Source organism: Misgurnus anguillicaudatus, chromosome 19, assembly GCF_027580225.2.
Source record: "Misgurnus anguillicaudatus chromosome 19, ASM2758022v2, whole genome shotgun sequence".
In the NCBI taxonomy this organism is placed as follows: Eukaryota; Metazoa; Chordata; class Actinopteri; order Cypriniformes; family Cobitidae; genus Misgurnus; species Misgurnus anguillicaudatus.
The window spans coordinates 29823523-29848230 of NC_073355.2; the positions used below are offsets into that span (position 1 = coordinate 29823523).

The 24708-nt window shown below is 38.5% G+C and overlaps 2 protein-coding genes and 1 long non-coding RNA gene across 3 annotated transcripts; 2 read left to right on the top strand and 1 right to left on the bottom strand.

Annotated features, from left to right (window-relative positions):
* Positions 1-185: 185 nt before the first annotated feature.
* Positions 186-9208, top strand: rabep2 (rabaptin, RAB GTPase binding effector protein 2). Its single transcript, XM_055194208.2, has 13 exons — positions 186-702; positions 1209-1373; positions 1619-1707; positions 1859-2227; positions 2328-2423; positions 2658-2756; positions 2870-2989; positions 5707-5785; positions 5920-5931; positions 6103-6158; positions 7226-7324; positions 7417-7533; positions 8036-9208. Exons 1-13 carry the CDS (start codon positions 657-659, stop codon positions 8138-8140), a joined length of 1452 nt encoding a protein of 483 aa, XP_055050183.2. The 5' UTR covers positions 186-656; the 3' UTR covers positions 8141-9208.
* Positions 8770-18047, bottom strand: atp2a1 (ATPase sarcoplasmic/endoplasmic reticulum Ca2+ transporting 1). Its single transcript, XM_073857395.1, has 23 exons — positions 17909-18047; positions 17229-17246; positions 17052-17134; positions 16007-16111; positions 15578-15724; positions 14895-14975; positions 14712-14789; positions 14332-14631; positions 14054-14226; positions 13864-13951; positions 13644-13739; positions 13405-13536; positions 12939-13064; positions 12641-12859; positions 12422-12533; positions 12029-12252; positions 11644-11864; positions 11351-11553; positions 11158-11243; positions 10896-11032; positions 10692-10806; positions 10458-10575; positions 8770-9051 (listed from the first exon to the last, which is right to left on the bottom strand). Exons 1-23 carry the CDS (start codon positions 18024-18026, stop codon positions 9014-9016), a joined length of 3018 nt encoding a protein of 1005 aa, XP_073713496.1. The 5' UTR covers positions 18027-18047; the 3' UTR covers positions 8770-9013.
* On the top strand, positions 17941-23554 carry LOC129436228 (uncharacterized). Its single transcript, XR_008641758.2, has 3 exons — positions 17941-18077; positions 18271-18465; positions 22630-23554. It is a non-coding gene; the product is annotated as an uncharacterized lncRNA (long non-coding RNA).
* Positions 23555-24708: the final 1154 nt, after the last annotated feature.

Here is a 24708-nt window from a genome sequence, read left to right on the forward strand (position 1 = left end):
TTAGTTTTGGACATACTTCAAATACTATTTATGACAAATAGTGTGCGAATTGAGGCGCAGGTGTAGAGTTGTAAAATTCGGTCCTATGGAACGGGAAGTGCTAAAATGCTAATTCGCTTCCGGGTTTTGCCTACAAAACAACGTCATTCCCGCGGTACTCCATGTTAATTTCAAATGATTGCTGCATATTACCACGTCGACGTCAGTTTAACTTTTCGTTCTCCTTTTCAGTGATCAACAATAAATAGAAAATCTATCAAACTCCCCTTACATTATACAACGAACACAACCGGGGGACGAAGATTCTATCACCCTATCTGTCTGCGTCTAAAATCCTAGTGAGCGCCCTAGGAAGTGTGCACTGCACTGTCATTTTCCGAGTTAACAGATGCCTAAAATACTGTCTAGATAGTCAGCTCACTATGCTTCGTGACACAACCTCAGTGTGTGTGTTGCTCTGGGGATTATGGTTGGGTATGGATAACATCCTCTCGACTAAACCGGGGAAAGTTGTTTCCTGAGCACTTGCTTTAGTTTGTAGTTTTGTTAAAGCCCAGCCCTGCTGTTGCGGCTCAGACAGGAAAGGGAAGACGGATGCGGGCGAAGGAAAGAATATCAAAACGAAACGATCATACCGACACAAATGACGTTAAACCATGGAGGTGTCCGAGACGCCACCATCGCGAACCGGAGACAACAACGGTATGAACAACTATTAACGTTAGATGTCACATTGCACCACACATGTGGATGTTTGTGTATATACACACACACTTCAAGCAGTCAGTCAGATATTGTTTCGATTTAATCCGTAACTTACGTGACTGACTTTAACTTACACTGTAGCTATCAGAGCTATTAAGTAAATCTTACAGACAGCATTATATACGGAAGAATTGTTGGCACCCATGTTTTGATTCATCATGTCTAACATAAATAGTCTGTTTAACGAGACACGACAAAAACACAAGCGATCAACAGGTGCCACTAGTACTAATACTAGATTGACGTGTCTCAGAGACATCGTCACTGTTGCAGTGCACACATCTAATAGTGCTCATATTTTTAACCCTCAATAATCGTTATGCACGTGTTTGTAAATATGCACATGTTCTAAATGAACCTTTTTGTTAAAGAAAGTAAAGGGGAGAGGTACCAGGGTTATTCGTAAGATTTTAAGAAGTCTTTCTATGAACATTTTTCATCAGCAATATATGAAGAAGATCTGCAGACCCAGCTAATCGAGTGCAGAGCTCAGCTGGAACACTGGCAGGGTGTGGCAAGGATCTGCGAGCTTGGCAAACAGGAGGAGTTGCAGGAACTGCAAAAACAATGTGACCAGGAGATTCAGTCATTGCAGGAGGCTCTGAGAGGTAAGGGAAGGTTTGAAGGAATTTGTTTAACTTAGGCCAAAGCTGTTAATGGCCCGGCCGTTTCTCTGTATGTCTCGTTTTGCTTTCAACATGAAATGCCATTTGCAATCTATTTTACTTCCACAATGTGATGTATTTCAGAGCCCAAAAAGATAATTAAAGATGTTGGTTTTACCGATCTAGCATTGGATGGTTAATGTGGGCATCTGACTGATCCCAAATCATCCTGTTTTTTACTATTTTAGAAACAGCTGCTCAATATGAAGCCCGACTATCTGCTCTTCAGTCTGAGCGCGCTCAGTGGAGGAGAGCCTCTCGGCCTCATGACAGCAAGGTTTGTAAGCCATGAATCGAGCAGATGTGAACCACTGTTTTCTTTTTTTAATGCACTTTTTATAACCTTAAACCGTATAATAATAATTCAATTACTTTCACTTTTATTCTTCCAATGCACCTCCTTATTTTTCACTTCCTCGTGCATGTAGGGAGGAATTAAAAAGGGCAAAGTGGAGGGTACCTCTCCCCCCACTGGAGAACTGCATGGTGGCTCTTCTCCACCACGGGGCACTGACCCTGAGAGCGCGGGGTCAGACTCCGATCCACTGGAGCTGATGCCAGAGGGTTCAGATGCAGAGACAACAGGGTTTATGATGGACTACTTCCCCTCTCACTGTGACTCAGCCTCCCTCTCATCCTTTTCTCTGGACACGCCGTCTTTGCCCAGGCATCTGCCCCCTCAGGATGACACCGCATCTCTGGTTTCCACAGGAACGCTGGTGCCTGAAGCGATCTACCTGCCACCACCAGGGCACCGGCTGGTCTCTCATGACGACTGGGACAAAATGCATGCACAGGTACTGTTGTCTGTCTTTTGTGAATAGACAATAGAGGTCAATGATGTTGATGCATGGTGTCACCATCTCTCAAGTTACAATGGTAATGTGGTGCTTGCAGCTTGAAGAGCTTAAAGAGGAGTTGACGGAGCTCAGAAAGCAGAAAGCTGAATTGGAGAAAGAACTGGATGTGCAAAGCACAGAAACCCAAAAACAGGTACAGAAACTCCGTTAAAACAAAAACAGCTCGGGATTCTGAGAGTTCCTCTTTAGAGGTCTTTGGAACAATAAAATCATAACAAGGTTATGTTGAACTTCTCTGCAAAATCAAGGGGTAGTATATTCTAAATTTTAAGCAGTTTTATGTGTATCTTACTGTATAACTTGCTTTTTTATCGAAAGCTGAAAGCATTGAGCATTGAGCATTTTTACATATTGTTTTACTTTACAGTTGTCCGTGCTGCAGTCTCAAGTGCAAACATCTGAGTCCCTCCTTCAAGACCTACAAAAATCTTTTAGCCAATCGCAAAATGCCGTTCAGAGCAGATTGGTGAGTAGCAGATGAATGGCCCAATCAGAGAGCAGCATTTGCCAGGCAATAACACAAGGTGTAGGGTGTGATCACAAATAAATTACATATCCGTGTGTATCTTTTCCATCCAGGCGGAGCTGTCTTACTCTCAGAAGAGAGTTTGTAATGAGCTCTCCAAGTTGAAAGGTGAAGATGCTGAGGTTGATGAAAGTGCAGAAGATACCCTGCCACCCCTCAGTCCATCACTAGAGGTACATCCAACTCTCACTATAGGGCTTTTCACACTGCGCTTTACCCTGGGTTATCTTTGTTGTAAACCCTGCTTTTAACACTTAGGTTAAGGATCGTTTCACAATTTAGAAGCGGGGTTATCCCTGAAATTAACCCAGGGTTATGAAACCCTGCCCAGAAGCAGGGTTAATACCACTTTTGTTGAAGCGGGGTTAGAATGTTGTGACCCAATTAAATGCAGCTTAAGCAGCTAATCAAAGTGTTCAGGTTTGTTTAATAATTACAGACAGGTGTGTAGGAGCAGGGTTGGAGACTCATGACCCAGGGTTTAGGAATGCACAGTGTGAAACATCAGATTATGAATAGGGTAGACTGGGTACAGTTGAGACAGTTTTTGCATTTTGATTTTTCACACAAAAATAGATGAAAAAAATGAAAAGAAGTGAATTTCCACATGACATTTCCAGATTGATTCGATTTCGATTCACAAGCTATCAAATCGATTCGATTCTCGATTCAATTTTCGATTCCGGTTCTCGAGTTGGTTTTTATACTCGATTCTCGATTTAACTCAATGAATATAGATTTAATACAAATATTATATTAATAAAAAAGAGCAGTGAAAAGCAGTTTACTAGTGGGTAATTAATAAAAAAAAATTAAAAGCCACAACACTAACGTTGTCGTCTTGCTTGTGAAATCTAAAATGCTTCCAAACCTCTGACTTTTTATGTGAAGGTGGCATCAACGTCGATGAAGCACCATTTTAAGCACTGAATGAATGAATGACAGGCTCACCTCTCGCTCCTTGGTAACATTGTGCAAGCTAAAAAAGAGGGTGACATCTAGTGAAGAAGACTAGTAATTAGATTAAAGTTAATCTTACGTTCAATGTTTGCGGAAGTAAATATGTAAGAAAAAAAAATCGATTCTGCTCTTTGAGAATCGATTTTTAATCGACCACGTTTAAAAAAACGATTAATCGAAAAATCTATTTTTTTTGCCCAGCCCTACCCATAAGTAGTTTATATTTTCCACAATTAGCTCATAAAAATAAGGTTCTTTTTGTCTCAACGTTGTCTCAACTGTACCAATATGTGGTACAGTTGAGACAGTAGCATTGTACAGGTGAGACACCCATTTTTAATGATGTAAAGGTAACTAACCGTTCATTGCAAATATAATAAATAAAGACAAATAAAGAAAATAACATTTGGGCAACATGTTTGTTTATTCATCCATTGAAATTCATTCATTTAATTTTAATAAGCGGTAGTTAAAATGTATAAAACAGGAACAAGATTTTTCATGAACAGATATTGCAAAAGTACAAATGGAAACATATTTCAATAACAACACTTACAATAACAATGTTAAAATTAACAGTAAACAACCAATAAATGAAAAAACTGATTCAGGTGTCACTTTCACAATGATTTCATTGCTGGCCACCTTGCGCATTTCTGTAGATTTTGCAATAATGCATTACACAATACCATGAAATAGTTTTTGGGCCACAGAATAACATTTGTGTGATACCAGTTATGTTTAAAGGACAAGTTCGGTATTTTACACTTAAAGCCCTGTTTTCAGATTGTTTATGATGAAATAGAACGGTTTTGACTGAAATTTCGACATTTGCGGCTGCCCAGAGAATTTTTGGGTGTTTGTGTTTCAGCTCCTACCTTTACAATGGGTTTAATGGTGCACTGGAACAATCCTTTCTAAAATGCATTAAACTTTCGTTTACAAAGACGTGAAACCCATCGAGTGGCCAGGGGTGTTCAATGATATGCTCACACAAAAATCGCGTTAAAAGATGCCTTCCAACAGCTGTTTTAGCATTCGTTGTTAACTTGTGGACCTATTTTTCCAAACGCCCCACACCCGTATATTCTTCCACTTAGAGCTTGAATAATAGACACTCCAGCCCAGGTGGTGGCGATAATCCACCTTTGCCAATTGCAAGAATAGAAACAAAGTTCCTGGCGCGGAGTAATACCGTACCTCACAGCACAACTAATACAAGTCAATGGAGTTGGCAAAACCTACGATAAAACCTGTTGGAATGCGCATTTTGCAGCGATTTTTGTGTGAGCATACCAGTGAACACCCCTGACCACTCGGTGAGTTTCACGTCTTTGTAAACGAAAGTTTAATGCATTTTAGGAAGGATTGTTCCAGTGCACCATTAAACCCATTGTAAAGGTAGGAGCTGAAACACAAACACCCAAAAATTCTCTGGGCAGCCGCATATGTCGAAATTTCAGTCAAAACCGTTCTATTTCATCATAAACAATCTGAAAACAGGGCTTTAAGTGTAAAATACCGAACTTGTCCTTTAACAGGCACATAAGGACAAAAAGCTATTCATCGTGGAGTGTGCATGGTGAAGTGAACTTTTGCCTCTTTGGATCGGAGATGCGTCTGGTGTTTAAATTTCTCATGATCAAAGAGGACAGTAATACGCATGTGCACAGCAAAAATCACAACTTGTGCTTGCTGCGCATGAAAGTTATTTAAGATGTTTCAACTGTACCCAGTTTACCCTTCTCAGGGTTACCTTTTAACCCCTGGAACAGTGTGAAATGTGAAACAAATAACCCAGGATTCTGTTAACCTGGGGTTTAAAATAACCCAGGGTTAACTTTTTCCAGTGTGAAAAGCCCTTATGTGTGTGAAGGGTTTAGATGTGGATGAAGGCCAGAGGAAACTGAATGTGTATCTCTTTATGCAGGCAGCACACTGTGAGGAAAGGCTTCGTATTGAGATCGTGAACCTACAGGAACAGCTGGAGACACGCACAGAGGAGAGTGGTCTGTCTCTTTGTTTTTCAATCTCAATCATTTTGTATTTGTCATTGAAGCCTGTTTATAGTTTTGTCACTAAAATGACCATGTGATCTCTCTCTTATCCTGTATAATCCTTCTCTGCAAATCTGTTCCTCCAGAGATTTTAGAAGGTGAGACATTTACTTTTTGTAGATGTTTACTTTAAAGATTAAACTGGTTGTCAAGTGCATTTTAATAGTACTTATAATTACTTCTTTACATGCCAGTTGTGCCTGCGAATACCTGAATGTCCCTTCTAAATTATTTGCATAAAACTCAATGACATTTAATCTGTCCCTTAGTGAAGCTTGCAAGCCTGAAAGTAGAGACGGACCGCATTCAGAGCCATAAAGAAAAGGTATGTGGGCCATTCATTGGGTTTCATTCACTAACAATTGCGTACGTTTTTTGTATTTATACACACACTTGAACTTTTCACGAAAATGTACGCATTATTTACAACACGTGAGTACACACACACAAGTATTTGTTCTTATAGTTGTTCTTACGTTAGTGAATTTGGAGTGTTCGACATGAGCGGTCGTGTGCACAAGGTTGGTAATTTGCATAAAACACACCTAAACCAGTTTCATAAAAGGGATTTCTACAGTACAGTGCTGGTCCACAGAAAAGTTTAGAGCAGGTTGTCATAGAAGCAAAAGAGCTCGAAAAAAATCCATGATCGTATTTATTATCGGTAAAGTTACGTTTTGCTTTGCATTTTAATTTGGGAGGTTTTGCTGTCGCTGGAGGAAGCCACTGCTGTCCACCGACCGGAGTAACGTTAAATAAGTATTGGATGCGTTAACAAATATGACAATTTAATTAATATGATAGAGACTCTATATCTAAAATAAAACAGACAGAAGATCAAGTGATTGACGTCTGGATTTCTCATTACATCTACATGACGTTTACATTAGGCATTAAGCGGACGCTTTTATATAGAGATTTAAAAAGTGAGGAAGGAAAGCGTAAAGATTTCTCATTACTTGCATCTTCTTTATATGTTTAGAAAAATTAGTAGGCTATAATAATATAATGCATATAATAATAATAATAATAATAATAATAATAATAATATAGATCATGTATAATAATATATAATACAGAAAATATTATAATATAAAATATAATCATGTACATTTAATTATTATACACATCATAATTATAGCCTAGTATTTGATCACAGCGTACGTAATTATTGCATATGAGTGGTTTTAGGTTTTCTTGAATTTTTAATTTAAAAGAATTTAAAAGAAATTTTGATATCATGATTTGTTCTTTAAAAACTACATGCGTAAGCACACCTCACACACAAATTTGTGCGTACGCATGCTTAATAAATGACACCCATTATCTCTAATAACATTTTCCCAGCTGGCATACAGAAATGTAAAACCCTTTGCGTGCTTCCCTTTGTAGTTTGAGGCTGAGCTAAAGGAGTGTCGCATAGAGTTGGAGGGTCTGCGGGTGGCGCTGTCTCACCTCCAGAAAGAAAATAAAACACTCATCCATGGGAAGGTAGACCTCGTTGTTGGCTGTATGTCTTTAAAATCGGTTATGTACTTAGATGTTTGTCATCATCTCTGTCTCTCCTGCTTTGTCTCTTTTAGGCTGTGTTACAACAACAGTGTTTAGAGCTGCGCAGTCAGGTGATCAGTCTGCGCACTCAGCTAGACACGAGTCAGACTGTACAGAAAGATTTTGTGCAGCTGTCTCAATCACTGCAGGTATTTAGAATCAGTATCTTACCCCTCTTTATCAGTCCTACTGGTGTCAGTAGATAAAATAAATTTGGGATAAGATGTCATCTAACCATTCAACCAAATATATAAGAAATATAATTGACGATAAGCCGTTAAATTATAAGAAAATAATGCACACCCAAGGTGGTAATGGGGCACGACTTATGTGCATTATTTTCAAATAATTCAAGACTGGAGTCATTTATTTCTCTTATATCACGGTTACCACAAACATCGCTTTGGTGCCTATTTTAAAAACATTTGACAGGTTAAATGTGCAGTTTACAGAAAAATAATTAGCACCCATGGAACATTTCTCAGCCAATCAGAATGAAGCATTCAACAGGCCTGTGGTATAATTGTATATAAATCCTATATAGCTGCCCGTTTCTTACCACTTTCCCATTTTTTAATACTTTTTACTTATTGTCTTTCCAATTAGTTTTTGTAAATAGTTTATTAACTTTTGCTCTCCAAACATTCTCAGGTGAAACTGGAGCAGATTCGGCAAGCAGAGTCATTGAACCAGGTCAAGCACATTCTAGGCGAAGTGGTTGAAGAAGATACTGATTCAAATAAAGATGCCACATGAAACAGTAGACGAGCAGGTGGCTTTTTGCAAACCAAAGGGAAGAGACTTTGGTGGGCAGAGAGGATGTCCTCACAAAGGATCAGGTTGAGGTGGGCTGCCCACAAAAGTGCTACAATGAAACAAAGATCTAAATGGCCAGTGCTGCGCTCATGGATCAAAAAAGCTGAACCACATGAGCTAAACTTAATGTCATGATGAATTGCTTAAATATTTGATTAACTTGAGTACTGTAAAATGTTAATACACTGAGTGACTACTGTCTATACTAGACGTAATGATACTGCAGTGTAATTCTTAAACTCTAATAGACCGTTGGCCTACACCCTTTCCTAAAGCACATACTGATGGCCTACACCCTTTCCTAAAGCACACTGACTAATATACTGTATATATATTTACTATCATCTGTCACCAGCAAAATGAAGTATAAGATACTGTAAAAGTTTTTCCATTCCATTTGTGGCCAAAACCGTCATTTTATTATGTAACTGGCATCATCACTATTTTATATTAATGAGATGATAAAACACTAAATGGTCTTGAATGAAAATTATTATGAACGCACCCAATCTGAGTGCATTGTCTATGAAGGATGTTTCATGAAACTAAAATAATGTAAGTCAGCACACTTTTTATTTTAAATACACATCTTTATTTTAAGAATAGCATTATCAGTAGAATATACTGTCCATAACAATATTTATTAAATTAAGTCTTAATACATATACATAACACTTAAATATTTTTCTCCTTTGTTCTGTAAGGTTGTATGTTTTTATGCGTGATTTCACTGATTCACAGTGATCCACTCCTGGCAAGATTTCTTTTTTCATTTAGGAGTGATCAGATGTTCCTCATATTCTCTTCTGTTTCTCAGTTCCACTTTTTGGACACCAGATTATCGTCTCTCTCTGTTGAAAAGAATGTGTGAAGTGAGATGGATTGGCTTGTTTAATTTAAAAGTCATACCACTATTGAAAAGATTAAAGAAATACTGTAACACATTGCCAGGATTACTAAATATAATGACATATAAATGCAATAAATATAGTAGTAAACAATCTAAAACACTGATTGTGAATTCTTTTTAAAATATTTAAACAAAATCTAAACTACAGTCCTTTATTCTGATAAATCTGATTGATCTATGTGTTCAGACAGGTTGGTTGTTATCTAAAGAGATATCTCGATGTCAGACACCATAAGTGCCAGCGGTAATACTGTATGCAAATGTTGAAATGGCTCACTTGTTACATACCAGTGGCACTTGTATACCAATAATAACTGATTAAAAAGGTGCCGGTAACTTACAGACACTACTGTAAAAATACTTCAGACTTATTTACATTTCCAAATGTCTGATTAAAATATGATTCTTGTTTGTGGTGATTTTCAATTACAAAAACTTGAATCAAACTAATTGGATATTTGTTGGCTTTCTTAATAGGCAATTTTAATAAGTTAATAGCTAAATAAAAAGTAAATGGCTAAATAAAAAACACACAGACAGACATACTAGGGCAGTGATTCTCAAACTCTTCAGCATTCTTTGCCCCCCCCCAAATAAAATTCATGACATAAAATGATCTCAAACTTAGAGATTAAATTAAACAAAACATATTAAACAATGTAGCCTATTTTTCTGATGTTTAATTACACAGAATTTATGTTAAAGGTGTAGCGGAGGATTTTCTCGAATTTTGGAAAAGAACCGCCTTCTCCACTTTAAAAAAAATGCTATTGCGCAACACTTCTGATTGACAACTAGGAGGACCAATAGTCTTGATGATCCACCAGGAAAAAGAAAATCCTCCGCAATACCTTTAAATTATGTTAAATGTTATAAAACGGCACCATCTCGCACCCCCAGTTTGAGAACCACTGTACTAGGGGGACACAGGCAAGTACTGGCAGACAGTGAGGGATTGTGGAATACCTGGTTTTGTTACAGGAATATGGAAGGGTACAAAGTTAGGCTGGAAGGAGAATAAGAGGGGTTGATTAAGGGATTAAGTAAGCAAATTAAATATTTAGGAGGAATATTCAAAAGCCCAGGGGGTGCAAAAAAAGGGAAAGGGAATAAATCAGCAAAGGAGAACACGGGTTTAAAAGGGAAATTGTAATTATTAACACATTATAGGAATTATTTGTTATAGAAAATATTATTACTTTAGGTGTTCTTGGGTGTTTAGATTAATTGTAAATATTGTTACATATTCATGTTAGAAAAATATTAATATTAATATTTTTCAAAATGAAATAGTGTATAAATATATTATATTTCAGGTATGATTGTATGTGGTAAAGGGTTTCTTACGCTCCAGGTAGTTGCGAGCGACAAACTTGAGAACCTCGTCGATAAGGATGACTGGAAGGGAAAGCTTCAGTACCACAATCCACTGCTCCAGGCTGAGATGGGTTAGTTTGAAGATCATCTTTTTGGGAGGAAGACACCAAAGAGATAAGGAACAAGAAACAATTGACGCGTATACAGCTGATCTGTTGACTTGAACTTGCTGCTGAATGGCGAATGAATGGATGCAGTACTTACGGGCAGAGGGTCCACGTAGATGATCATGAAATGCAGAGACATTGAGAGTGTCATGGCTCCCACCAGCCACAAGTTGCTCCATGGAGGCATACGCAGCAGAGACTGATTCTCGGACAAGCTGCACACATGTATGTATGTTACGATCAACAATATCGACCAGCTTGAAATGTATTAACTGTTGAATATTGAGCACCAGGGCTTTCTAAGCTGTTAAGGGCATTGCACATCTCGATGGTGACCAGCACAGACAGAGCCATGGTCATGGGTGGGGCGGCTTCAAACACTTCACACTCAATGCCGGCAAAGTCTTCATTGTCTTCTGTGCATTGCATGAAGTGGGACAGCTGGACAGAGAATTAATATAGCATTATCGTGGGATATACAGAATTGTTACTGTCTGGTATTATTTGTCATTTTAATCTCCACTGAGAAGTTTGTACTGAAGTAACAGATGCTGAATTCTCACCAGCTGGTAGAAGGAGACCAGTGGTCCGTCATCAGAGTACATGAACCACCAGGCAGCAGCACCGACCGTTGCAGCACCAACATAACCTGAGAAACAGAAAAGGGTTTAGAAATATGGACTAAATCTGGAGAGCCGTAAACACCCTAGTATATGAAATATATACATTAAATTATCAGAGGTTTGTTAGCATAACCTCCAATAGCCAGGTATCTGAAGAAGAGCCAACCGGAGATGAGGGGCTCTTTAGGAGAGCGGGGAGCCTTGCCCATGATGTCCAGATCAGGTGGGTTGAAGCCCAAAGCGGTGGCAGGAAGACCATCAGTAACCAAGTTCACCCACAGGAGCTGAACGGGGATCAGAGCCTCGGGAAGGCCAAGAGCAGCGGTCAGGAAGATACTGGAGATGGAGAGATAATAAGTCAGGTTTGGAGGGAAGCTATGCAAATTAGGAAGAACTAATGTATGTGTAAGGGAACGATTGTCTTACCATACGACCTCTCCGACGTTGGAGGAGATGAGGTAGCGGATGAATTGCTTCATGTTGTTGTAAATGGCTCTGCCCTCTTCAACAGCAGCCACAATGCTAGAGAAGTTGTCATCAGCCAAGACCATCTCAGAGGCTGACTTGGCAACAGCAGTGCCAGAGCCCATGGCAATGCCAATTTCTGCCTTCTTGAGAGCAGGAGCATCATTCACACCATCACCAGTCTGAGGAGGAGGAGGTAAGACTTTGTTTTTAAACAGAAACGCAAGCATGGAGATCATCCGTAGATTTAAAACTAGAATGTAGTGTACAAGGATATCTCTCAACAAGCGATTCAAGTACATTTGGTCTTTCCTTCAATTTCATCTGTTCTGTACGTTTTTCTTACCATGGCAGTGATCTCATCAAATCCCTGAAGGAACTCAACGATTTTGCTCTTGTGTGAGGGCTCAACACGGGCATAACAACAGGCTTTACGCACGGCCTCTCTCTGCTGGGGCAGTGGCAGGTCATCAAACTCACGTCCTGTGAAGGCACGGCCAGTCACGTCCTCATCCTCACTGAAGATGCCGATACGACGGCAGATTGCCACAGCAGTGCCCTTGTTATCACCTGGTGAACAGAAGAAATGGTTGGAAATTATCAGTATTAATCGTACCTTCTGCCGCTATGTGCCAGCCATGTAACATTGTGGAAGGTAATATGTTAATTGATGTTAACCTGTGAAGCGAGTATACTAACAGTAGTGAGAATGAGAGTGTGTGTGAATGACATGACTTACCAGTGATCATGATCACACGGATACCGGCAGCCTTGCAAAGCTCAATAGAGCCCATGACCTCCTTACGAGGGGGATCCAGCATACCAACACAACCCACAAAGGTGAGATCAGTCTGGGAGTAAAACAGAAATAGGAGATCAATGATGTTTCCTCTTTATGGAGCGCTCTACCTTAAAACAATGTTTACTGCAATCTTGTCTCTGTCACACAACTAAATACCTCGTAGTCGGCAAACTTGGTGGAGTCTTCCAGGTTCATCTCCTCTGGTCTCAGAGGGTTGTCACGGGTTGCCAGGGCCAGACAACGCAGGGTATCACGGCCAGTACCCCATTCCTTGATCACAGCCAGGATTTTGTCCTTAACTGGGCCAGTCAGGGGCACACGGTTGGTGCCGACACGCACATAGGCACACCTGTCAATCACACCCTCAGGAGCACCCTTGACAACATAATGCGTGCTTTAGTTTATTCTTTAAGGGATTAGGATTTTATTGGGACACTCTTAGAGTGGTTCTCACCTTGACAAACATCTTGTTTCCAACAGGGGCCTTGGAGGCCTTTGCGGGTGAGCAGTAGACAGACATAGACTTCCTGTCACGGGAGAACTCCAGAGTAAATTCCTTCTTCATCAGCTGTTTAATTACCTAACAAGCCAAGACAAGGTGAACAGAGCTGTTATTAACGTCCAACCAAAATTTGTTAACCGCTTTATGAATAGGTATATTTTGCATTCCTGTAGCTCAATTAGAGCGTTGTGTTAGCAGTGGGTTCGATTCTCAAGAAACGCACATACTGATAAAATGTGAGTCGCTTTGGATTAAAGCATCTGCCAATTGCATAAATGTATAAAAGATGCTTGTTCTTTGTAATGTTTCAATCATGAATGTCAGCTAACACTTCAAATGAATTCAAAGAAATACAGCATAAACTTACAGGTGAACTTCTAAAGATAAACTATGGTCCTGAAGAAGTTGAGGTACTTACGGAGCAGCATGCGTTGGCTCTCTCCACCTTGGACAGGCCACGGACATCAGTGTTGAACACGTTCATCTTTTCGACCAGGCAGCACAAAGCTGTCTCTGTAGCCTCACCGACCTTCTCATAGATGCCTTTAGACTGAGAAAGACATCGGAATGAGACTAAAACAAAAAGTGAGAGAAACACTCCCTCCACAGACAATGAAGGGACAATGACGTGAGATACACAGAAGGTGGTTTCTTTACCTCGTTGTAGTCCAAAGAGGAGTCATTGCACAAGGCGCAAATAGTTCCCAGTTCAACAAGGCCATCATACTGGCCACACTTGACAGGGCGTCCAGCCTTAGTCCTACAAAGCAGAGAACAGAGAGTATTGGGACTTTTGTTGTACCTGTTTTAAGCTTTATGTAAAACCAAACGGAACCGTTTAGAACGCAAATGTATCATATGCATGTTAAACAAATTACTTAGTCACTTCTCCTTCTGGGGTGTACTTGGATCCAGAGATGTCATACTGGTCAAGTGTTATAGATTCACCTTCCACCTTCTCAATGACAAACATCTACAAACAAACAGAGTAGTGCTTAAAACAGTTGGCGATGATGACTGTGCATTTGGCTGTAGAGGTTTCCCTTAAAGATGTGTCCATATGACTCACAAACATCTTAGTGACACACATCTGGTTGGTGGTGAGAGTGCCAGTCTTGTCTGAGCAGATGACAGAGGTGCAGCCCAGAGTTTCTACAGAGGGGAGAGAACGGACAATGGCGTTTTTCTTAGCCATACGGCGAGTTCCCAGAGCCAGGCAGGTAGTGATGACAGCGGGCAGACCCTCAGAAAAGAAATACAGAAATGGTGTTACCGGCAAACACATGAAAGAAAATATTCTCAATTAATGTAGTATATATTTGGTTTTAAGTACTGCCGTATTCTCACCCTCAGGGATGGCGGCCACAGCGAGGGCCACGGCAATCTTGAAGTAGTAGACTGCACCGCGGATCCAGGAGCCTCCGTGCACGGGGTCGTTGAAGTGTCCGATGTTGATGAGCCAGACAGCGACGCAGATGAGGGAGATAACTTTGGAGAGCTGCTCACCAAACTCATCCAGCTTCTGCTGCAGAGGGGTCTTCTCCTGCTCGGTGGCAGCCATCTGATCGCGGATCTTACCGATCTCAGTGGAGACGCCGGTGGCGACCACAACTCCGATGGCTTTGCCAGCGGCGATGTTAGTGCCCTGGAATAATAAAAGATTTTGTGTTGGTCCTTAAAAGGCGGTGGAGATAAAAGTAGATGGGTAAAGAAAGGTAAACTTACAGAGAAAAGCATGTTCTTCTTGTCCTGGTTGACAGCCCTGAGATCAGGAACGGCATCTGTGTGTTTGATTACACTTACAGACTCACCAGTGAGGATAAAGAAAAGATGGAGAGTTGGGGAGAGTTACACTTTTGCATGTATTAAACTTGTGGTAATTGTTAGTATTATTCAATGTTAGTTTTGAGACTCACCAGTGAGGATAGACTGGTCCACACGGAGGGTTGTAGAGCGGATGGCAGTGATTCTGATATCAGCAGGGACTTTATCACCAACTGCACAGGAATACAACAACATTAAACATGAGCATTACCTGTAATACATGTTGAACGTATTTACTTTTTGACTTTCAGAAATATCTAAAAAATATATTTTTTTATTGTAATGGATTTTATTCGTTAAGCATTAAAACCTTTCTTAATCTTAAAAGAGTATGAGAAAAATATAAAAGACCTGGCGACCAAGGGCAACTTGCCCTCCAGCAAACTGTAAACAAGCAGCTTGGAGGCAAAAATGAGTGATGAGGAAGGAACAGGTGGAATAGAGAGAGAGAGAGCTATTGAGCAAGTAGAAGACAGGTGCTGTTGTATTTATATACAGGCTTTCTTTGCATGTGCTCTCCCGTGTTCTTTCGGGCTTTCCTGATCCTAGTACTCCATATTCTTCCTTTCGCTCTAACACATGCCTCGTCGTTTCCCTAAAAGGCCGTTCACACTTCCTCAAGGTTAAAATTGGTCCCGTCCCTTCGCATGCATGTGACATTGTTGTCGCGCTGTGTAAGGGTTTCGCTTACTCTGCATTTCCATTCTCTAATCATTGTGCTATTATCGGATGGTTCTGTGCTACAGATGCTCTCCTAACACAATTTAATCACCAACTGACACTTCCACAATGTCTCCAGGAACGATCTCTCTGGCCTTGATCCTCTGTACGCTCTTTCTGTCAGCACGGTACACTTTTCCCATCTCGGGCTCGTATTCCTTCAGAGCCTCGATGGCACTCTCTGCATTGCGCTCCTGTGGAAACAAATGTCTAGATTATTGCCCGTTCCCCCTGGGACTTAACACTTTCAGGACCCTCTCCTTCAAAGGGTGTGCATACTTTCCAAATGACTGCCGTCTGCTGTCCCTTGATGAAACCCGATCAGCATCTTTATATTTTAGCACGTGACAATATATCTTACTTTGCATCTTTCGAGGCCTTTAAGGGACGTTAACCTCTGATGTCATACTATACTAAAGGCTTACCAACATCAACTTTTCAGGGTTTATGAAACTGAAATAGAAGTTTTTATTCACCTGCCACACTCCGACCACAGCATTGGCGATAAGGATGAGAAGGATGACAAAAGGCTCGACAAAGGCAGTGACGGTTTCCTCGCCTTCCTCAAACAAGGCCAGAACCTGATGAATGTATAAAGAGACCGAGAGAAAGATACATATGAGTTAATAAGCCGTTTTTTAAGATACTGACTATTATACAAACATATTGTTCTTTATAACTATTGGATGAGTGTGTGTGTGCATATGTGCCCCCTTATGTTTTAGAAAGTCCCCCTCCCTGTTCAACTGTAGCTACATGAGTTATGGCACAGCTGATCCTCTTATTCTAAATCTCACATGTGTGCACACATTACTCGATTTACGGCATGTTAACACCCGCTGTCTGTCTGTCCGTCTGTCCTTTACTTTTTGTGTTTCACCATTTAGCTGTCCTTCATTCCATCCATCTCTGACCTTTGTGGATGGTTTCAATTTCTTGGACTGGCTTAAGACCAACTTAAAATAACACACGTTTCCCCTTTCTCTCTCTCTCTCTCTCTCTCTTAATCTCTTTATCTTGTTCTCTTCTGTCTCTCCATTTCTTTCTTTCCCTGTCCTTGCTCCTCGCAAGATTCTTTCCTGGCCTTCTAAGGCTGTAATGCCAGGTGTGATGTCACAGGGCTGAACTAATGACATCTGCTTCATTTTTTCCAAAACAGATTTAAATCGCTAAGAAAAAAGGAAAGAGCTGAAGTTTGTGCAAAGACTGAATGATGTGTACTTAAGTTTCAAGAACTAAAAGAGTTCCATACCACACGGCACAGGACTATAGTCTACCCATACTCGGAGCCGAAGGCTAAACGTTTAATTTGATTGACAGGGACGGATGGGAATGCGGGAAATGTGTCGCTGTCCTTCACATTCGCGTTATTTACCATTGTCTGCACCCTCAAACGAAACCCTGTCCCCTGCTTAGAATATTACAGCTATTCCAGGTCGACCTCTGACCCGCGGCCTTGTGCCAATTTTATACCAGATGAAAAGCAACGCGTTGAGCATCCACAGGGTTATATTTACTCACAAAAGAAATGCAGGCAGCCAAAAGCAAGATCCTGACTAAGAGATCTTCAAACTGCTCAACCACCAGCTCCCAGATGCTCTTACCTGAAGTCAGAAAGCATTCAGTTAACACGGATATTCAATAAAAACAGATTTTTTGGGTTATATAGAGCTATGAAACCATTAAGCGAAAACTTACCCTCTTCGGCGGGGAGCTCTGTGATTGGTGGTCCAATTGGTAAGATCATAAGAGAAGGTGATTGGAAACAAAACCATTAGGATCATCCATCAATATCGTCATCATTAACAGTCAATGTAACACTAATTCACAATTGTATTTGACAGTATTTAAACATTTATAAATATAATTATATTTGTGTAAATGACTGTATAATGTAATGTAATACAATATACTGGTTTGTCCTTCTGTTTGACCTTGTAGGTTCAAAGTGGCCCTGTGACTGTCTATCAGCTGTAATTTTTTTGCCAGACTTTCTAATTGGATCTTTTTTTTCTTTCTTGCTTTAAACATTTGCTTTTTGTTATGAACCTGCATGGATCATTGCATCTGTGCTGTCCCATTTTGCCCTTTTATGGGGATGAACAATATGAACAGTTTAAATGTTTACATACAAGTATTTTTAACATTTTGCTACACTGTGCTTTGCACAAGTCTGCAAATACTCAAACGTTTCTTATGACTTCTTTCTCCTGCTTTCAACACTTCGTATACCATTTTCTTTGTGAACCCTACCAAGGGAAGCCCTTGTTTAAAATAATATCAATGTAATTCATGCACTTATCCTGTCATTGAAATCACACTCTCTATTCATTCATCCCCCAGTTCATGCCTCCATCCATGTGTCCATGTTTTCTCACCGTTGAATCCATACTTGTCTTGGCTTCTCTTCACCTGGTCTGGAGAAAGGCCTGTGCTCTCGTTCACGCTGAAGTAGGCCAGGCAGTCTTCCGTATCCTTAGTGTGTGCGTTCTCCATTCTGTCTTCTCAAAGGGGAGGCTTCACAAAAAGACAACACAAGAGATGTAGGTAAGTCGAATTCCCATTCAGATAAACAGAAAGGGTCCACTTTTAAAGCTTTTCAAAGTTTGATATGCAAGAGAAGTACCCACCAACACTTTTTCAAAGTGTAGGATAGGGACTTAACAGATTGTCCCTTGGTTATCTCTCCCCACTCACTGCCTCTCTCTCTCCGCTCGCTCTCTCTCTCTCTGGAGCGCAGGGCTGACAGAAAGTGCAAACTTTCACCCATCACCGTAGAGTTTATAAAGACAGCGGAGAGACCATCACCCAGGTCACACCCATAGGAGGCCCCCTATTGGCTAAGAAGAGACGAATATAGTATGGAAGAGGCGTGGCCTCGAGAAGAACTATGAAGGGGTATGATTGGAGCAATTGGACAACAACTGCAGTGGGGGTGAGCAGCCTTGAAAGCCGGGTCAAAATCGGGGGCTGTTTTTGGAACATAACATGCACCAACAGGAGGATGGAGGTGGTGAATGGGGAATTGGGGTGTTGGTACGGAGGGGGGATCTGTTGAGTGATAGCTCAAATGGTTTTGAGATAATGATGTTGGTGTAATATGGGATGGGTGATTGATTGGGTTTTTAGGCGTATTAAAAACTTATTGGACTCACTGGTTCCTGGTTAAAATATGATCTATAGATGCTGAGAATATAGACTCTATAAGGGTCTCAGTCTTGATTTCTCAGAGAGGATTATCACCCTGAATAAGCAGCTATGGAAAAAGTTTGTGAGGGTAAAACAGAACAGACGTGCTGTAAAATAGTCTGAGGAGGGATTAATTATCAAGAGACCGTAAAGAGGGAGAGGAAGGGGCTATAGTGAAGTATAAGAGTAGAGACAAATATATTCACACAATAATTGAAGCATTATTACAAAGATCTCTGTGTTTCTAGATCTTTATCTTCTTGACACAAAGTTTGGATAAATGGACAGAGATCGATGACAGGTTTAATATTTATTGCCAAACCAAATGAGGAGTCAAAAGAGACAAGGGGGGACTTTTGGTCTGATGCTTACTCAAAATCATCTTGCCCATTCAAATTTGAGATACATAAAAAATTAGAAAAACAATTTAAAATATGAATGCATGAAAATCTTTTTTGCCACGCTGTAAAAAAAATTCTGTACTGTAAAAAATACTTTGCTGCCTTAAAATAGTTTGTTAAATCAACTCAAATTTACAAGTCATGTCAACAGAGAGTTGTCGCAACTTATAAAATATAGTTGAGAAAAGTCAACTTAATTTTATAAGTTGTAACATCTCACCTGTAGTTATAACAAATCTCTAGTCAGGATAAATAATAGTAAGTTAAAATGACTTGTAAATCTGAGTTGATTCAACAAAAAAAATGTTAAGGCAGCAAAGTATTTTTTACAGTGTGCCTTACATTTTTTTGTTGAATCAATGGAGATTTACAAGTCATGTCAACTTACTATTATTTATCTTGACAAGAAATGAGTTGCTATTATAAAATATAGTTGAAAAAAGTCAACTTCATTTTATAAGTTATAACAACTCATCTCTAGTCAAGATAAATAATAGTAAGTTAAAAATGACTTGTGAATCCGAGATGATTCAACCAAAAAAGTTAAGACAGTAAATAATTTTTTTATATTTATAAATGTATATTATATTTATATTATTTTTTTATATTTTATTATATTTAGTTTCAAAGCTTCAAGAGCCATATTAAAACTCATGACAACAAACAAATAAATAAAAGTGTATAAAGGATAATAAACATATCAATTAAATACATTTACACATTATTTAAGATGCAAGTGTGCAATACACAAAAGTTTTGTTAAAAGTTATGTTATGGCCAAATATACAGAACAAATGTAATGAGTAAAAGATACATAAAAAATTATGTTAAAAGATAATAATGTCTTGTTTTTGAAACATTAACAACTACAGTCAGTTAGTACTACAATAAGTTTTTAGTACACGTGACCCAGTCTGTTAAACCCCAGCTAAAGTCTTTTTAGTTATTTACTGTTTTCTACATACATTACTATAATATTCTTTACGTTATGTATGTGAAAATATAATCTTGATGTATAAGTCATGTCAATGATTTTTATTTGTTTATTTAAACAGGGATAGTGTAAAATATACATTAACCTTAAGAAGGAGAGATGCATTTTACCAAGTTGTAGCACTTGTGCTATTTTACACCTGTAGTCCCTAAGCAGGCCGATGTAAACAAATCAAGTTTATAATACATTTATCCCCAAAAATAATATTAAAACGATCACACCCTACATTCATTCCTCAGCATGCATTTACAAATATGCTCTCACATATACATCAATTACTATACAATATGTGAACATGTTTGTTTTAGAAGAAGCCAGTGATTGAAGTTATTGTGAAATCAAAGAGTGAAATCAAACTTTTCAAAATTTTTATAAATTACATCAGTACTGTTGGCCCTCACAAAAAGTGTGTTTATAAGGTCTAAGATGTGACATTATGTACTGAATGTATATATATATATATATATATATATATATATATATATATATATATATATATATATATATATATATATATATATATATATATATATATCAAACCCTTTTTGTGCTATATAAACCCAGTCTTAATGCTGCCATTAGAAATTTAAGTAAACCTGTAACCTTATTTTTTGTCAGCCGCTCCATTCATTCACACCCATGTGCATTCTTATAAGACGTGACACCACTCCATCACTCTTTTTTGCTTTGTGATCCCTTCAGCTGCTGTTCTGTACTTTGCCCTTTGACCTTTGGGTCATATAGGATGGCCTGTCACTGCTGTTGGAAGTCTCCAACAGCAGTAACATTTACAGATAATATCCTAATGTGTTTATCCATCTACAGTTATTTTACTTTCATGCTTCACTTCCTATCTATATGTCTATATGCATTGTTTAATGTACACAATATTGTTTAACAGCCCAAATATTTTCCGCCTGGTCTATACAAAATGCTCTTAATATATGCCGTTTTCTCAGAAATATGCATGTAAACCCGCATTGCCACACTCGCGCTATTGTTATCTAGGTGTTACAATAGACCTACTCCTGGTTTTATGTGTCTGTCGGGGGGCTCGTGGTCCTTTTAGTTCTTGTGTAACTGTAGATTGAGCAGCAGTTGTGAGTGTCTCGTATAAATAGATTGGAGTGACGCAGACCAGCAGTGGCTCAACCCAATTGTTGGATTTTTGTGTTTATTTCAGGGCTGGTAGACGGGAGGTCACCCTCACAAGAGTCGGCATGAGGATTACTGTAAATATTTAGTCATTCAACACTGAGTTGCAACATGAGTTGTAAAGTGTCATTTGACACCCAGGCTTTAGCCGACTTAGTTTTTTATATTAATTCGTTCGTTTTAGGTATTTTTTTAGTATTGACTCCGAATTGAACCCTGACATCTTGCACCCAGTTTGACCTCAGCTCCTTCAGGTGGCCTTGTGTGTCACGGGCCTGTCATTGAGTAGACTGTCTCTTCACGCTGCTGGCACTCGTGTTGCCACGCAGGTCACATTGTTGCAGAATATTTGGGGCCAAAAATATGGTGAATGATTCCTTACACTTCACAGTAGATTTGGTTACGCAATCCTTTGCTTCTTACACATGAAATTACAACATTAAGAATATTCCAGGACTGTGATTGGGGACGGTGATGTGAATCATTTCTAAAAGGATTTGTGACCCTGCCTGTGAAATCCATAAATCTTATTTTGCACAAACGTTTGATTTTACTCATTGATTTTATTTTAATTTCAATCTTGGCATGGACTTTAATCGACCAATATTAAATATATCAAGGGTTAATTTCCACAGAATGTTGGCTGGTTTTCATAGGCAAAGCATGAATTTTCATTTCTGTTTTTCTGCTGTTTAGTAAATAATAGTAAATATTAGTAAATAATAGTAAATATTAAATTTTTCCACCAGTACAATATTCAGAGTGATGTCTGCTGATACAAATGCCTAAAACAATAGTTTGGAAGTTTGCAACTAAATTCTGAAGATAACATTTTTCTGAATGTTATTCATATGTTGAGCAATAAACTAGTGATGTTTCTTTACATTTTCTATGCATAGAGCTCAAATTCATTGTATTTTCATGTGCTGATTGATTGACAGGATCTATCTAGCTGACTATCAGCTGTTTTAAGACTATCGTCTGATAGAATCGACTAATATCGATTAATGGACGGTGCATCTCTGTTTTTTTTATAATAGCATAAAACTGAATTGATACATAATTATTTTTAGTTGGTATTGAAAAATAAAGCAATTCAAATGTATACTATTGCACATTTCATACGCAGAGGTAAAAGTGCTTACACAGAAATGATAAAAGCAACTAATTAGACATGTACTGTATGCAGTGACCTTTAACCCCAAAAAACCCCAAGGACATCTGATATTGTACTGGAAGCAGAGAGGACACATGGGAATGACATCTTAGTGCAAGAATATTTTAGTTGTACATTCCTCAGTTTTGTAAGTATATTTATCCTTCTGTAGCTTCATCATTGTGTACATGTCTTCCATTTTAGGTGTGCGCCTGACCCGGCCCGCGTACAGAGACACTGGTGCTGACAGCAAGACAGATCAAGGGTAAGAGAAGAAGAAGAGAGGGAGTGTGAAAAGTCAAGATGCAGAGATGAATCTGTAAGTTAAATATAAACTCTGAAGAGACAGAGAAAGAGAAAAGAATAGAAGTAGTAAAAGACTTGAAAAGACAGACCAGGAGACAAATGTAAGGTGTATATAAGGAGAAAAGTGGCACTGTAACTAACAAATACAAACCATTTCTTAAACTATTTTCTCTTCCTTACTTATTTATTATGTACACAATTCAAATTGAATGATCATTTCATAAACACCTCTCATATGCATAATCACACACAGAAACAGATGTGATCTTATGCTTCATACACACATTTACAGTATGCTGCGTTCGTGTGTGTGCTAAACAAGTGTGTGACAGGTGTTAAACAGGAATGGTGTTAAACTTTCAACACTGTCCCTATTCTTAGGTATTTGAATCTGTGGCACCAAAGTAACGTCCTGTAATGCAGTCTTTAATGACTATCATCTTTTCATATGCACACACACGTGTATTGTTTTAAATTATTATGACAGTAGTTTAAGCATAAACACCATGTATTTGTTTAATTTGTATTAATTGTAGGCTAAGTAAAATCCAGAGATTGAATATTCCCCACATCCATAGCTTACCTTCATTATAGACGAAGAAGTTTAAAATTACTACAATACTAACTTGTAAATCTGCTTTATTTAAGCCAAAATATTATTTTATATAAATGATCCCATGTCATTTAATAATATTGAAATTGATAAAACTGTACTCTAAAATGGTTGTGTTAAAACAACACACTAAATGTGTTGTCCCAGCATGATCTCATGAGAATTCGTACATATTTTATTTATTTTACATATTTAATCGTGTGAATTTATATGAAGTTTATCATGCAAAATCTTACGATTATCATAAAAAAACAATAATAAAAACCACGCCACTTTCACGGTATTACTTTCATACTTACACAGCAAAATCAGCAGTGTTAAATCAACACTGCTGGTGTTTAGATGAGTAACACCCGACCTGGTGGTCCCCATATATACACCAGCAGTGTTGATTTAACACTGGTGATTTTGCTGTGTACTCTTCCCTTAACCCATAAGGGGAAAAATCGTACAAAAATGTACAAATGTTGTCATACAACTGATATGAATGACCCACCTCGTAAAATACGTACAAATTGTCATGAGATGCTGTTGGTTGTCCCTAATCTCTGTGTTATTATTGAAACAACACATTTTGTGTTACTTCTAACACAACTTGTGTTATCCCTTTTATTTATTTTAACACAGTGCGTTACAACACAATGTGTGAAAATGACACGTGATAAATAGCATATCACAAACAACGTGTAAAAATGAACACATATTTTTTTAGAGATTTTTTTGTCGTCTTATTTTAAACACACTGTCATACATACACTGTAAAAATTCCCTTTTGCACTTAAATGTTTAAGTTTAAACAACTTGATTTAGGCCTAATAAGCCATTTCAACTTTTTTGACTAGTTAGTTGCTATAAATAATAAAAAATAAAGTTGTAATAACTTAAGCCCATTCAGCTTTGTTTAACTCTTCACTAGTCAAGAAAGTTGAAATGACTTAAATAAGTCAAGTTGTTTAAACTTATTTTAAGTTTAAACTTGTATGCCAGAGGAAGATCTTGTGATCGAAACGTCACAATAAATATTTTCATCTTTTGCAAGTTAATACACTCTTAGAACGAACGTGTTAAAAACAACACACTAGTGTTGATTGTGGGACGACACACTAAATGCGTTGTCCCAGAATTCACCCATCACTGTGTTATTATTGAAACAACGCATTTTGTGTTACTTTTAACACAACTTGTGTTATATTTTAACACAAAGTCAACACAAAATGACACATAATGTGTTAAAATTACACAAACGCACAAAGATGTGTAAAAAATTAACACATCCTTTCTAAAAGTGTAGTGTGCGGGATACCCTTTATTTTTATATATGGTTAGACTTCATTGTCTCTTTATCCTACGCACCTATCTGGGAC

Coding starts and splice junctions, on each gene's coding strand:
- rabep2 (XM_055194208.2), top strand. CDS start 657: ATGGAGGTGTCCGAGACGCCACCATCGCGAACCGGAGACAACAACG. Junction 703..1,208: donor GCGAACCGGAGACAACAACG/GTATGAACAACT, acceptor ATTTTTCATCAG/CAATATATGAAGAAGATCTG. Junction 2,228..2,327: donor GGGACAAAATGCATGCACAG/GTACTGTTGTCT, acceptor TGGTGCTTGCAG/CTTGAAGAGCTTAAAGAGGA.
- atp2a1 (XM_073857395.1), bottom strand. CDS start 18,026: ATGGAGAACGCACACACTAAGGATACGGAAGACTGCCTGGCCTACTTC. Junction 11,865..12,028: donor TTGATGAGATCACTGCCATG/GTAAGAAAAACG, acceptor CCTCCTCCTCAG/ACTGGTGATGGTGTGAATGA. Junction 10,807..10,895: donor TGCAATGCCCTTAACAGCTT/AGAAAGCCCTGG, acceptor TGTGTGCAGCTT/GTCCGAGAATCAGTCTCTGC.